The 14,552-nt window shown below is 54.7% G+C and overlaps 5 protein-coding genes across 5 annotated transcripts; 1 reads left to right on the forward strand and 4 right to left on the reverse strand.

Moving 5' to 3' along the window:
* Positions 1–385: 385 nt before the first annotated feature.
* CC84DRAFT_1262747 (uncharacterized protein) lies at positions 386–1,218 on the forward strand (the record flags this gene model as incomplete). Its single annotated transcript, XM_018185171.1, has 1 exon — positions 386–1,218. Exon 1 carries the CDS (start codon positions 532–534, stop codon positions 1,216–1,218), a length of 687 nt encoding a protein of 228 aa, XP_018032086.1. The 5' UTR covers positions 386–531.
* Positions 1,219–1,395: 177 nt separating this feature from the next.
* CC84DRAFT_1167885 (mitochondrial carrier) lies at positions 1,396–3,138 on the reverse strand. Its single transcript, XM_018179279.1, has 5 exons — positions 3,064–3,138; positions 2,819–2,840; positions 2,623–2,699; positions 2,319–2,564; positions 1,396–2,271 (listed from the first exon to the last, which is right to left on the reverse strand). The coding sequence occupies exons 1-5, from the start codon at positions 3,100–3,102 to the stop codon at positions 1,708–1,710; spliced, it is 948 nt and encodes a 315-aa protein (XP_018032087.1). The 5' UTR covers positions 3,103–3,138; the 3' UTR covers positions 1,396–1,707.
* A 1,407-nt stretch (positions 3,139–4,545) lies between these two features.
* Positions 4,546–6,028, reverse strand: CC84DRAFT_1167887 (uncharacterized protein). The gene has a single exon (XM_018179280.1). The coding sequence runs from the start codon at positions 5,753–5,755 to the stop codon at positions 4,730–4,732; it is 1,026 nt and encodes a 341-aa protein (XP_018032088.1). The 5' UTR covers positions 5,756–6,028; the 3' UTR covers positions 4,546–4,729.
* A 400-nt stretch (positions 6,029–6,428) lies between these two features.
* CC84DRAFT_1099767 (uncharacterized protein) lies at positions 6,429–10,109 on the reverse strand (the record flags this gene model as incomplete). The annotated part of the gene is made up of 2 exons (XM_018174839.1): positions 6,429–7,686; positions 7,735–10,109. The coding sequence occupies 2 exons, from the start codon at positions 10,107–10,109 to the stop codon at positions 6,429–6,431; spliced, it is 3,633 nt and encodes a 1,210-aa protein (XP_018032089.1).
* A 1,601-nt stretch (positions 10,110–11,710) lies between these two features.
* CC84DRAFT_215912 (amino acid transporter) lies at positions 11,711–13,807 on the reverse strand. Its single transcript, XM_018185607.1, has 4 exons — positions 13,700–13,807; positions 13,396–13,580; positions 12,744–13,304; positions 11,711–12,690 (listed from the first exon to the last, which is right to left on the reverse strand). Exons 2-4 carry the CDS (start codon positions 13,542–13,544, stop codon positions 11,772–11,774), a joined length of 1,629 nt encoding a protein of 542 aa, XP_018032090.1. The 5' UTR covers positions 13,545–13,580; positions 13,700–13,807; the 3' UTR covers positions 11,711–11,771.
* Between the last annotated feature and the right edge of the window lie 745 nt (positions 13,808–14,552).

Below are 14,552 nucleotides of genomic sequence, written 5' to 3' on the forward strand. Positions count from 1 at the left end.
TTTCCAGCATGAGAAAGGTCATGATGAGTGCATCTATTTGCACAGAATAAGTCCATTATCTTTTTCGCCCTGGGAATGGCGAAGCCGGTTGCCCGTAATGCGTTGTTGCATGCGCGCGACGTTGAAGATGCACACGGAGCTATCTCATGTTCGTTCATTGCGCTGTAGTGAAAGGTGTTGGTAAGACATGCCTGTCGTCGCTGATAGAGGCTAGATGAGGTCCATTTGAAGGCACGTGGTGTGACATCATCGGCTCAACACGGCCATAGTCAAAGAAGACAGAGTATCAACGCGAACAGGCAGCAACGCCGAACGCTACTTCCACGCCACTGACTGGATGCAATTGCCGAAAGAACTGAAATTCGTAGCCTCAACATAATTGAAGATCTGTCTACTAATCTGAAATAAGCCCACCAACCTACGCTCAGAGGCCGAACACCGCAGCCAGTATCTCATAGCCAGCGATCACCGCTATACCTCGAAGCTGTCCTCCACCAAGCACTGTACCCTCCATACACCACCACAACAGCCATGCCACCAATCCAACTCCACAAGGACGAACCCATAACGGCTGCCAAACCCTCCGGCACGACCCCTCAAACCGCGCACGACGTACCGCAAAACCCACCACCAACACGCACAACACCCGCCTCTGTCCCGGCAACCACAACCGCAGACGCCTCCCTCCCACCACCACCCCAACCCGGAGCCCGTCCCCTCGCTCCCACCGCATCCTCAACCATCTACACACCCAGCGACGCCCCGCCACCGCCACAGCCAGGCTACACAGCAACACACCTCACGACCGAGACGCGTCTCGCAGGCCCTCCACCGCAGTACAACATCCCGCCGCCGCCCACCGCGCAGCTCGCCGGACGCTCTACGGTGCCCTCGACGACAGCGAGCGGGCCCGGCCCAACGCGGCTCGATACAGGCGGCGGGGTGCCGCAGGCGTCGCCGTTCCAGCAGCCGCACGTGGGGGGCGCGGTCCCGGATCCGAACAGGCGCAGCTTGGAACACCCGCCAGGATATCAACAGGCGCCTGATAACTCACCGTATGCAGCGGGGGGAGGGTCGCTGGGGACGGGCGGCGTGAGTGGGGCGGGTACGCAGGAGAGCGAGGGGGTCGGGGCGCAGGCTTGGAATATGCTTGCGAAGGCGGGTGAGGCGTTGAAGAAGGGCGAAGAGGCAGTTTGGAAGGCGGTGAGGGAGAAGTGAGGAGTGGGAATGTTAGGAGCGCAGAACAGGGGAACAATTGTTTGCAAACACAATTTGCATTCCCAAGTGGGAGGCGGTGAGGGCGCACAAGATATCCAACCGCGTACGAGTGGGAACACTTGGAACACAGATTCAGGCAAGCGAAAATACCGCGCAGCAATACATCACGTAGCAATGGACCAAATTGAGAAACCAGCATAAACTTCTATAAGTGCACTATTTTCCCCAGCACCAGCGATAGCAAAGTTACAGCAAAGGGAAATGACATGTAATACAAGATGCCGTGAGAGGGAAAAAGATGTGCCAGGCAAAGTAAAGTACAAGGTGTATTACCACCGACGCGTGCTTTTCGTTACCGGGAACAAGCTTCTGCCCAGGGTACGGGCATCGTGTTGCTCCTTCCTCCACCACCGCGAACCTCACACCAGGATGAAGTCATCCCTCCACGTCGATCGATTAGGGTATCGGAGATTGTTGTGAACGAGACGCTTAACCGGATCCACCCTTGAACTTCTTGCCGAACATGATGAGCTGGGCCTGGTCGTAGATGGAGAGCACACCGGCACCTGCAACACCACGGAGAATGTTGGCACCAGCACCCTTGAAGAGCGACTTAACACCCTCGGCGGCGATGATCTGGCGGGCGGCATCGGCGGAGTTCTTGTACTTGACGGCCTCACCGGAGGTCATCATCATACGACGACGGATGGTGTCCAGAGGGTAGGAAGCGATACCGGCACCAGTGGTGACAGTCCAGCCGAGCAAGAAGGAGGCCAAGAAGTTACCCTCAAGAGGACCAACGAGAACAACGGGCTTGATCGAGTCGTACATACCGAAGTACAGACCACGGTAAACGACTATACCAAGAACGGAGGGCATGAAACCACGGTAGAGACCGGCAATACCGTCGGAGGCGAGGGTCTTCTTGTAGACATCGACGAGACCGTTGAACTGGCGGTCACCACCCTTCTTAGCGTTCTTGGCGTCGTTGGCAAGACGGGTACGGGCGTAGTCGAGGGAGTAGACGAAGAGGAGCGAAGTGGCACCGGCAGCCTGTACATGTTAATGGGAGCTATAGGTTCTTGAGTGAATTCACTTACACCACCGGAGGCCAAGTTACCAGCCATCCACTTAGCGTAACCATCACGCTCCTTCTTGAAAGCGAACATGGACTTGTAGGTGTCACGGAACGCGAAGTTGAGCGCCTGGGTGGGGAAGTAACGGATGACGTTGGCAGTGTTACCGCGCCACAGCGAGAGGACACCCTCCTGCTGGGAAGTACGGCGGAAGCACTCGACGATACCGTCGTACTTGCGGTCGAGACGACCGGTCTTAAGCATCTCATCCTAGAGGGCACTGTCAGCGGCGATGCCGAAAAGCTGGTATACCATGGACATCTCGTACCTGGTTCTGGATGAGGAGCTTGACACGCTCGATGGGGGCGGCGGCGGTCTTCGAGACGGCGGCGGAGACACCACCCACTAGATAAGAGGTCAGTATACGCACTCCGGCCGAAAAAGTCGTTGCATCGGTTGCGCATCAATGCCGGGTCCAATTGTTCCCGATATTGATGGCAGATCCGATGATGATGAAGACGTACTCAAGAAGTCGACCACGAAGCCCTGCGCGTGTGTTAGCCAATGTGCCCGTGAATGCGATAGCTATCGAAGCTCATCCCACAACCGTCCTGTCCATCGCCCAATCCGCAGTCCCATCTCAGGTTGTCATCGCGATGCTTCAGAGACCTCGCGCGGTGCCATTGAGATGGGAGTGACTTTGTCGTGCGGCTAGGGGATGCGGATGCGGCCAGGTGTCGGGAGCTCGAAGGCGTCGGAGAATACTCACGGGCATGCCCATGAAGGACTTATCCTGCTGTGCTGCCATTTTGTCGGTTGCAGAGAGGAGATTTGATAGAGAGAGGATGGATTGAGAGTTGTTGAGGGTCTGGGAGCTTTTGAAGGCCAGCAGGAGCGACGCAGAAATCTTTCGGCGCCCGGGCCATCACCCTCTTGGCGCGCTAGTCTGCCTTGGTCAACCGCTTCTCCGGCTGCTTGTCGAAACCTCGGGGAGGGCGGTTTTTCGGGTGCAGTAGCAGCGGAGTAGTGCGCTACCCACGTACCGTCCACTTGCAGTGCATCACGGCGAGGATGGAATGACCGGTGTTCTCCATCTCCATCCTTTGGCTTCCCACTGCACCCCGAGCTGCCCTTCGCTCACTGCTCTCCCGCGTCTCCAACTCGATCACAAGCCACGGGCCTAACCGCCGCGGCGCACCCCTGCTCGTTGCCGTAACAACTCTCGGATACCTTTTGGCGCAACAACCACACCCTGCCCTCCCACGGATTCGATATCTCACTAAAGCGAATCCAATCACGGGGTACCCACAGCTTCGCAATTGCCATTGCCATTGCTGGCTTCTCCGGCCTCGATCCGCGCGCCGTCGCGAAAAAAGGCTCAGGCCCAGATGGAGATAGGGGTCGGGTAATCTCGGGCCGCTGGAGCCAATGACCGCCCAACGCAGCAAACTCTGCGACAAGGCGCTGGTTCAGGGTCCGGAGGCCAAAAAGACACTTCATGGCTAGAACTGCATGCCGACGTCAATCTTGTCGCGTGCTGCGCCTAGAGTGCAGTTCTTCTCAGATTGCAGTGCCTGGCAGAGGCTGAGATCAGCGCCGCGAGACCCATTACTGGTCTGTTCATTGTGCAAAGTCTTGTTGGAAATAGATCCGGAAATCGTGGCTGGCCATATTAATACATTAGCAGTTTGAGCTCGGCACTATAGCGAACGGCTGTTGAGACCAGACGTACTTTCTCTACATCATGCCTTGGATATCTCCCAATGGCGTCAGTCATCTCACGATGCTCGATGTTCGATATCAAAGCTGACCGTCGCTCAATTTAGATACATAACAAGGTCGCAGCCTCCAGGTTCATCGAAGCCAGGATATCACTACGAACACGCAACTCGAACCACCAATTCACTCGATCTTCACCAATATTCATTTTCGTCGTGCTCCATAAACTTGCTAACAAAATCTCATCTTCTCATTCGAGTCTCGAAGCCATCAGAGTAGTGTTACACATTCTTGAGTTTTGTGTTTCAAGTGTGTCTTCTTCAGACGTTGAATACACTTCAGCGTCAACTTTCAAAGCCATCGATCAAATCTCTCAGATCTCAATCATCTCAACTTTAAGACATTCATCACCTCAACTTTACATTACTACCAACAACAGCTCTCCTTCACTACCAACCGCAACTTGCAACTACGGCCGACCACAACTTGCAAGTCACGATTAACGATGCATTCGGATCAGTATCAGTTATTTCACGACACAATATCCGTAGTTTCAATACCCTCTTCCATCTCACAAAAGTCTGCGCAGCATTCGATCAATTAAAGTATCCGTCTCCGTCCCACACTGATCAAACACACTCATCCGAAACAAAACGCCTTAGGCACCCCATGTAGTGAAAGTCCTTGTACTTACAATCGTCTTCTGCACGCCCACCCTACAGTCCCGCTAAAAAACCCACCCTACCCTCCACCGCTCTCCGACTAACCTTAATCTCCCTCGCCGCATCGAAGCCATGCGGCACGCCGTCCCAAACCCTCACCTCGCACTTCTCCAGCCTCCCCGCGAAATCCACACACTCATCCCGAAATTCATCCAGCGCACCAACCTCGACCCACGCCTCGGGCAACCCCTCCAACTTCTCCGCCCTCCCCGGCGCCGCATAAATCGACACTTCCGCCTGCGGATCCCCCACCTTGACGCTGGGCCCCAGATACGCCTCCCAGCACATCGTCAGCAACTTTACCCCGCGATTCTCCGCGTCCCACGCAGGATTCGTGCTGATCGAGCGATCATCTAGCATCGGATATACCAACAACATTCTCTTTACTCTCGGCTCCAACGCCTTGTCCCTAGCCATCAGCGCAATTCCCGCCGCCAACCCGCCACCGGAAGACTCGCCCATTAGGCAGATGCGGGTGGGATCGATGCCGAGCTGGACAGCGGAGGAAGACAGCCACCTCAGCGCTGCGAGGCCGTCGTCCAGCGCGGCGGGGAAGGCGTGTTCGGGCGCGAGTCGGTATTCTACGCTAAATACAGGAATTCCGGTGCGGACGACGAGGTCGGACAGGTAGGGCGCAAACATATCCACGTGGTTGGAGACATGCCCGCCTCCGTGGAAATGCAGGATCGCTGGTCCTGCTTCGTTTTCCTGCTTTCCAGGTTCCTGCGGCGGGCTGAAGCGGGTGACTTCGATGAGCGTGCCGTCTGCGGATGTGACTATGTGGGAGGTCTGCATGACGCTGGGTTGGGCGGGCCATTTTGCGTAGAGAGCGCGGATCATGTGCTCGGTGTTTTGGCGCATTAAGGGGATGGTGGTGAGGGGTGGGGTAGCGGCGTCGGTGGGGAAGGAGGACATGAGCCATTGGAGGTATTCCGGGTCGAAGGAGGGAGTTTGGTGTTGGGGTGGAGATTGTGTGGTGGAGGACATGGTGAGTTCGGTGGGACTCAGTTCGGCTGACATGTGTGGAGGTTTCCGACCGCTGTATGAATGACAACTGGGGCTTGTTAAACGTAAAAGTCCTGGCTCAGAACATTGAACAAAAAGCAAAAGACTCGCTGCGGCCTCAAAAATATTCCGGAATGTCTCCGTTCATGTAAGCTGAAGCTGGCCACTACGCGTCTCACCTCATACCCCATTATCCCATGACACAAGTAGTACGCAGCCCCATTGCGGCCAGAGCGCAACGCGTACGCACGTAGGCAGCAGAGCTTCCAGGTCAGCGACGATATGCGGGCCTTGCGAGCCCACTTCTGCTGGACCAACGAGTGCCCAAGGCGGCGAGCGCCCAGGTGTGCACGTGTACCCTCGCTCGGACGACGTTGGGATCGGCTAGGCCACTGGACCAGCTTAGCAGATAGCAGATGTAGTTAGCCGTATTTCTTGTCGCGACTTCATCACGCAAATATAGAAACAAAAAAACATGGACGGATCCTTGTATCATGGGCCAGAACACAAGCGTGAATTTCACAAACGCTTCCCACCCAGGGAGCAAATATCAATTGTTGCATACATCTGCATCATCAAGATCGTCTAAATATTATACATTCGACAAGGCATGCTCATTTCGCCATTCTAACCCCACCGCCTCCAAACCACCACAAGACCACCCAAAAGAGGCAAGCGAGCGGACGAATCATAGCAGCGGCGGCGACTGCGGGCGGTCGACTGCCAAGGAGAAGTAGTAATCCGTCAACGCATTCATTTCGTCTCCGAAGCTCGCGTCCTCGTCACCTGTGGGCGAACCCGTCTCGAGTTCCGCGAGGTACAAATCATGCTTGAAGCCATCAAGCTTAGGGATGTCGTTGTATATTATTCTTCGTGGTCGTTTAACAGAATTTACTCCCATGGGTTCGTAGCCCAGGACCCCAATATGCCATCCCAGTCCGCATGCATTACAATGACATATCTCATTCTTAATGTTCATCGAGAGGGTCATGTTGTCGCCGCATCGCAGACATGCGAAATTGCAGCGCTCACACCTTGCCGGCAGCGGTGTACCATCCCCAAGATTGGTTCTGTCTGAAGGCCGAGCAGCACGTCCGCACGTTGCACACGGAACCTGTGTGGGTGGAATCTTGAGATCTACTGTCCCGGCTAACCATCGCGAGCGTATTTCCTCAGGAATCCGATCCACGCTCCTGCCAGAGTCGCCAATCTCCTCGCTCGTAATCTTGACAGGATCCGATCCGAAGACAAGGCATGCTGAACATGGAGACTCTGACGTTTCAGGAAACTTAAGTTGCATTTCCGAAGCTTGTTCGCGAAGGAAGGGTGCGTCAACACTCGTATCGTAGGGTCCAGCGTAGGAAGGGCCTTGCACTGCTTGTTTGATAGGAAGGCCACCCATCGGCTTGATTGTCATTTGGCCAGTCGCGAAGAGCTCCCTAGCTGTGGCGACTCCGGAGTCGGCAGCTGCGGACGTGGGTGTTGGCAATTGTTTCTCAAAGTCGGGTTCGTCGTCTATAAAAGGAACGTAATTCATCCTGGATGCGTTCTTGAGAGAGCAGTCGTCCCGGCCAACTTCGAGGACGTTGACAGACCCATTGACCTCGCCCAACACGAGTCTGCTGTAATCGGGGCTGAAGGCTCCGGACATGATGCCAGAATCAACGGTGATGAGATCCTTTACAAACGTCTCTTCCTCCGATCGCGCGACGTTCCAGACCTTCACCACTCCGTCAGATGAGCCACTGTAAAGGCGTGTGGCGTTATTACCCCAACTGAGAAAACGGATGCCGGTGTCCACGACCTCTCGATCTTCACGATCATCGAGAGGCATTAGAGAGCTGCCGTGGGCAAGCTCACGAACGAAGTGATTCGGGTTGCGGATATCCCATACATATGCTCGTCCGCTTGTGCATCCGGCAGCGACCAGATATTCATCGCCCGGACTAAATGAGTTAGCAAGGAGTTATGTTAAATAGATGTCGGTCACCTACCACCACACTACGTCGTTGATATCCAGCGCCTGACACTCGAGCTCCATGAGCGTGCTGAACTTGTCGTCCGCAGCGCCACCCTGTTCGCTATACACACGGACCGTCGAACGCATTCCTCGGTTGGTGTTCTGGCCTGCGACGGTCGCTACTGCCATCCATCGCTCCCTAGGATGGAATGACAAATCAAAAACGTTCTTTCCCGCGCCCCAAATGTTGAGTTGCTTGTTTCCGTTGATGTCCCATAGGCAGATGTCTCCATTTGCATCCCGTCCATCTTGGCGCGCGTTGGCACCAAAACCCGCAAGCAGAAGGTTCTCATATCTTGGCGAGAAGTGGAGCGCCATGGGAAGCATCATCAGGTCAGGCCTAGCCGCTGCCTTTTCAGAGGCGAAATTTAGAGTGACAGGTGGCTGCGTCAAATCATCTTCGCACAAGCTTAGGACCTTCACGGCATTGCCAGTCGATTTCCTGGTACCGGTTGCAAGGACGCCCGAAGCATTGACGGCCATCATGCTCACTTCTGATTTGTGATGCAAGGAAACAGCATCAATCGGTTGCGAGCCGTCGTATTTCGTCTCCCAGATCCACACGTTCTGGTCCCACCCACCAGAAAACATGTATTTCCCATTCGGAGAGAAGGCAACTGACGTGACTGTCTTGAATAGTTTTGGATCTTGCGAAGCATACATTGCATGGGTGGAATTCGGGCCCATCTCGGTCATTGGCCTCTCGACGTAGTGTTTTCCCAACTCGATGATGGTGTTACGAGACACGTCGCCATATAAGAGATTGTTTGATCGATTATACTGCATAGAATGAGGATCGTCAACGCAAATCGCACCAGCGGCGAAGCATTCCCCGCCGACAGACCAAGCAACAGCATGTACATCGCTGGAGGCGCCGGTGTAGGAGGAGACGGGTCCGAGAGTGTCCTGAACCTTGTTTTTTAACTGATATGAGATCGGTGATGTTGCTGAGCTCCAACCTCTGTTTGATTGAAGGCCCAGTTCCCGTCGTCGAATCACAGCGGACGTGGACAATCTCGCTTCCGAATTAAAAGATTTGTTAGGCCTTGAAGCTGCTAGCCTCTCGATGCGAGGGGCAGCGCTACGAACCTTATCCTCTTGTGCGTCTCGGAGAAAAGCATCAATGCTTCGTCGTCCTCGAGAACGCAGTTTTGATCGCAGTACACCAGCCAGCTGTAGAAGTTTGGGCTCTGTTACCCCATTCAATATTCTGCGGAGACGTTTTCGTTGAAGTTGCGGTTGTAGATCTCGCTGAGGGCCGAGCAAGCTCGTAATCGTGTTCTCCACAGTATCCAGTTCTATCGAATTGAAATCTACGTGTATCAGGGTGCCTTGCCAGTCGCGACTAACTAGCTGGTCCCACTCAAAGCCACTGGGCACATTGTGCAGAACCGATCGTTGCAAAGAGGAGAGATATGGCAGTCGCTCTGGGCATGCTTCGCGGTCCTGTACAGCAAGAGCGGAGAAGGCATCGTCCATGTCAAAATCAACCGACAAAGGTTCGTTCTCGACTGCGATGGCCTTTTGTGCAACAGGTACAAGATTTTCGGGAGTCTGAGACACAGCAAGCCTTTCCTCTGCAAGATCCGTGCGATTCGAATCATCTTCTTCGAATGAACCTCCCTCAATCTGGCTGTTACTCTTTGGCCAAGTGTAATTTTGAACGGGCACTGCTCGTCGCGGACGCCCGCGACGCCTTCCTGCTGACTCCGCATCGGACAATTGGTCTTGCACCGAATTGGCAGCCGCAGACCACGCTCGAGGCTTGTGCTCTTCTTGCAAGGCAGCGACTTCCCGCTTCCGTCTTGGTTGGTTGTTTGGTCTGCTTAAATTTGCGGAGACTCTAGCCCAATCTACGTGAGCCTCTGATGCGTACATGGACGGCAATGTTAAATGCGCAGGATCCTGTGATCTGTCACGGCGGTTGATCTTTTGAGAGTAATTTGTTTGCAAAGTGCCATATTTACGGTCAGGATAGTGTTCTTGAAATCTCGCTGTGATTTCTGGCCAGCTCAGGTTTTTGACTTCTTTGAGGAAGACCAACAAATGCGCCTCGGCCTCTGAAAGTCCACCCGTCCATTTCTTGGAAGTAGATGGCTTCTCATCTGTTGCGACGACGCGATGTCCTACAGACAAGTCGCCAACCGGGTTACGAGTCTGTACGGGCTTGCCAGTGATGGGTGTGTCTGAGTCAGAGAGCACACTATCACGCTCACTCGGCGACGCTCGCGGGGAACTTCGGGCATGTCGTAAAGGCAGCCGTCCACGGGGCTTTCGAGTTGGGTTGGCTTCGATTGGTAATCGTTGCTTAGTTCGGGCTGGGTCTACTTGGATAGGAAACTGTTGCATGGTGTGAGCAACGCGTTGACCTCTTGGGTGTGCATTCATCAGTAAAGCCACTTTGTCGTTGGCGGGTAATTGTTGAAGTAATTCGGATATTATGTCGTCCTCCAAGAGCATCTCCAAAGGATCTTCGATAAAAGGACTATTGTTTGCCGAAACGTCATTGTTCGGTTGTACGGCTTGCTCGGCGAATGTGGATTCTTCAGAATATGGTCGAACGATCGTCATTCGCCGAGGGGTAAAGGATTCGTCCGGGGCTATGATCATCTCATCAGCCGAGCTGTGGCCAATGGTAACTCCATTGGTTGTCGGTTTGCTTGCCCCATTGCTAAGCGTCACATCCGAAAGCCTCCCAAGTTGCAGTTCACGATGGAGCGGAGAGGACTCGGTGTGGTTTACGGATGGCACAGGCGTACCGCTCGCCTTCAACGCTGTGTTCAGGGACTGCACCGAGGGCAGCCCACTTGTGCTGAGCTTCGCGGCGGGAGCAGGCCGACCGCCGCCCGGGTGTATACCAGGAGTCGGATGTGTCGCGAAAGGTGCTGTTTTGCCACCAGCGCGATTTGTTCGGTTTGTGACTGGACCTGCGCCGCCATTGCTCAGAGATGATGACCATTCGCGATTTTCGGCGGATCTTGGATTTGGACTCGGCTTTCCATCCACAAAAGCTTGTGCTTCCTCTCTCGTATCAAAACGCTGTTGTTTGGCGCCTTTGCATCCTACAATCTGGACTTTGACCGCGTCATAGTCCGTGTATACGCCCGGAACATGCCCAACCCGCACCCCATAAAACCGCTCTTTTGGTGCACTCTTCCGCCGCGAACCCGCAGGTATATACTGTTCAGACCCGGGTGGCGGCCCAGATATCTTCCTTCTCTTTTCCGCTTGGGGGATCGCAAAGTCGCTTGCTTCTTCTCCTGGTGTCGCCGAAGCGAAGACTGGTATATAATCAGGACCCCCCTGCGGCTGAACGGCGAACGAAGACGAAGTTCGTGGGAGATTGGACGGCAACGGCGCCGTTATTTTTTGAAGGGGGTTCGAAGGCGCAATCGCGGTCTGTACTGGGCCGTCGTCTGAGTCTGAGTCGAGTGTGAGGTCGATCGGCGCCTTAGCAGAGCTACCCATGATGAGCACTGCTTTGCGACAAAGTAGAGCGCCCTCGCAGTGTTCAAGCGAGTAAGTTGAAACTACACAGGAATGCCAACGTAAGTGAGAGTGAGAGTCAGTGAGACCGAGAACTTACTAAGGCGCCATGGTCGAGAGCACTCAACGCTGCAGTCACAACGCGTCCATGGAGCGCGTTAGATGGGGAAGTCGCGTCGCTAAAGTGGTTGCGGGAGCAAGTTTAGCGGTGGCTAGCGCTGTGGCGCGCCGGGGAAAGTGGGACCCAGTTCATGCACCATCCGTTCGCAGCTCCAAGAACAACAACTTCAACATTGATTCTATATTTGACGTAGACCGGATTGACTTTGTACTCTTGTACTAGATTCCTGGATCAGGCTACGTAGTGCTTCGTAAAGGCACTTGAAGACACCGAAATTGACAATTTGCGGACACGCATATGCTCAAACATAAGTAAATATCAAAAGATGAGTGTACATCAATACACCAGCTCTATATACATTTCTCAGCCTCCTGTATACATATAGTACAGCAATGCTCCAGAATCTACAATTTCTCGGTCTCTTTCCCGACCACCGGGCTCGCCCCTTCCAAATCGGCTCTTTCTACACCCACGACCGGCACTTCCTCGCCCGGTGCCACATCCACCGGCACTGGCGGCCCACTGAAGTCCTTCCTTCCCCTGATGAAATACCAAATGACACTAATAGCCGCGAAACCCGCAAACACAACACTCGCATAGTTCATCGACGCAGCTTCGACAGGCAGACTGACGGGCATGCAGAACAGCACAACAGCGAGGCAAATCCAGCACAGGGTCGCAATATTGATAAAGTACCCGAAGCGTCCGAGACTGAAGCTAGAGTGCTTGACCGCGCGGCGCTTGCGCAGCACGGAGATGAGGATCGGCATACCGTAAGAGGTAGAGAGGCAGATCGTCGCAACGCCGGTGAAGGAGTTGAAAGCAGCGGAAGAGCCAAAGTAGATGAGGCCGAGGAGGCAGTCGACAACGGTGGAGAGGACGAGGGCCCACAGGGGAATGTCGAAGCGCTTGTCTACGCGCTTCCAGAGGCGCGAGCCGGGGATGGCGCCGTCGCGCGCGAAGGCGTACGTGCAGCGAGATGCGGCGGTCAGGGCGCCGGTGCCGGCGAAGAAGAGGATTCCGAGGATGAGGAAGAGCAGGCCGAAGCCGCCGGCTGCGGAGCCGGTGACGGTCTTGAAGAGGAGACCGATCGGTTGCCCGTTGGCGACATCCAGGAGTACCTGGACGTCTGGGAGGACGAAGAGGATTGGGATCAGGTAGATGACACCTGTGACGCCTGCCGCGGCGACGGACAGCACGATGGCTTTGGGAACCTCGCGTTCAGGATTCTGCACCTCTTCGCACATGGATGCTACCATGCCGTAGCCGGTCAACGTGTAAGCCGCTTGAAGCAGTCCAACGAAAAACGCCCATCCAGAGGGCCTGTTTAAGTTAGCATTGCCCAATGGTCCCGGGCTCCAGAATTCGCAACTCACCACCCAGATGCCGAGGCATCATAGTGTGCAAACACAAAATCTCCACTCCTCTTAGTATCCGCCATCGTCAGCAGCGTGATCAAAATGATAATCACGCTCGCCCCCGTCCAGTAGATACAGATCTTGTTGATCAGATCCAAGTATTTCGCGCCGAAAATGTTCGTTAGCATACACACCAGCATGACGGCCCAAAACATCAGGATCGTCTGCCATTGATTCGGTACAAAGGTTTCGTCCCACAGACTGATTGCACTAAGAATGAGCTGACCGCCAGAGAAGTTGATGGAGAGTGTGACAGTCCAGTTTCCGACGAGGGTGAGCCATCCAGTTACCCAGGAAGCAACAGGCGCATATTTACGCGTAGAAAGCATCGCGGACCAGTAGTAGACGCCGCCAGCAGTAGGATAGACAGCGCAGATTTCGGCCAGAGAGGCGGCGATCGAGAGTGAAATGATAGACACAAGGACCCATCCCCATAGAATCGTAACAGATTGGCCGTCCGTGAGAGTGATATACAGTGTTGTCGAGAGACCGAAGGGAACAGCCATAATGGCGAAGGATCTATAAGCCGTTAGTTCTGTGCACTTCCTCCTCTCACCAACTTCGCGTCGCGGCCTTGCAAGCACCAGACAACGAAGATCACCACACTTACAGCCCCAGCACACTCAGCATGCTCAGATTCCTCGGCAGTTCAGACTGATACCCCATCTTCGCGAGCTGCGCCTCCGCCGCGCCATCCACACTCCCCTTCCTCGCGCTCACGCTCCCCTTCCTATGCGTTATCTCCATACTAGTCGCCATGCTCGTGCAACTTCTTCTTGATCAAGCAGTCTCGGTCTGTCGCAAAGTCAGAAACATCCGTTCTTCGGAGTCAAAAACGCGGGGAAACCAGCCGACCGTAGCTTCAGCGCTAGCCGAACGGTGCGGCTCTAGACCACGTTCACGCGCGCACTCACCTGAACAACGATCTGAAGACGTAGATCGAGGAGGTTACACAAGGCAGGCGTGCGTTCCGCGGCAGCGGGCGAGCGCCGTGATATAGAGCGCGCATCCTCGCCGGGCACGCTCCGCTACGGACTGCCTTATCGACGATAGCGCCCCGTGTTCCAGGGCGGAAGCCGCGTGCGCCATGCACGGTTGTCGCGTGCGTTATCTGCAGCCGGGAGTGCAGATAAAGCGTGGGAACAATGCTCCGGGTTAGTGGGGAGTTTACGTGAGGAGCGGCGCGCAAGGTAAGGGGCGCGATAAGTTGGGATGGGAGGGGATCGAGGCGCGCTTGTGTTTTGGGTTGGGGGAGGGGAGTAGACGCTGCAAACGCTTGAGGGAGGTCGGGTAGTGCACTTGTGTATTTACATATATGGAAGGGCATCTGAGTGTCTGATGAAGCTGTTCCTCGTAAACCTTCAGAGGTAGTAACTTGCGATTATCATCCAGCCATCGTGTCGGTCCGGTGCATTGTGAGTAGGTCAGCCTGCGGTGCATCGTCGGACCTACTTCCTTGTTCTCCCCAAGACGCGGCACAACCTGTGTTTGTTTATCGCCAGGGCCGAGTGCAACATCACGACTCTTCACTAGGCACCTCTGAATCGAAAGGTTGTCTCTGCCTCGTCTACCCTCTGACCTTGGTTGCACACTTGAATTCCACATGGACAGATGGCGAATATACTTGTGAATGCGTCCCCCTTGCCGCAACCGACACGTTCGTGGAAGCTCCACGTCTTCACGCTCTCGAGGAAATCTTACGATGGCAACTTCTATTAAAACCGCAGAAGATTATATAGTCCAGTTATTAGCTGTCCGTTGTGATTG

This window comes from Paraphaeosphaeria sporulosa, assembly GCF_001642045.1.
Source record: "Paraphaeosphaeria sporulosa strain AP3s5-JAC2a unplaced genomic scaffold CC84scaffold_10, whole genome shotgun sequence".
Lineage (NCBI taxonomy): Eukaryota > Fungi > Ascomycota > Dothideomycetes > Pleosporales > Didymosphaeriaceae > Paraphaeosphaeria > Paraphaeosphaeria sporulosa.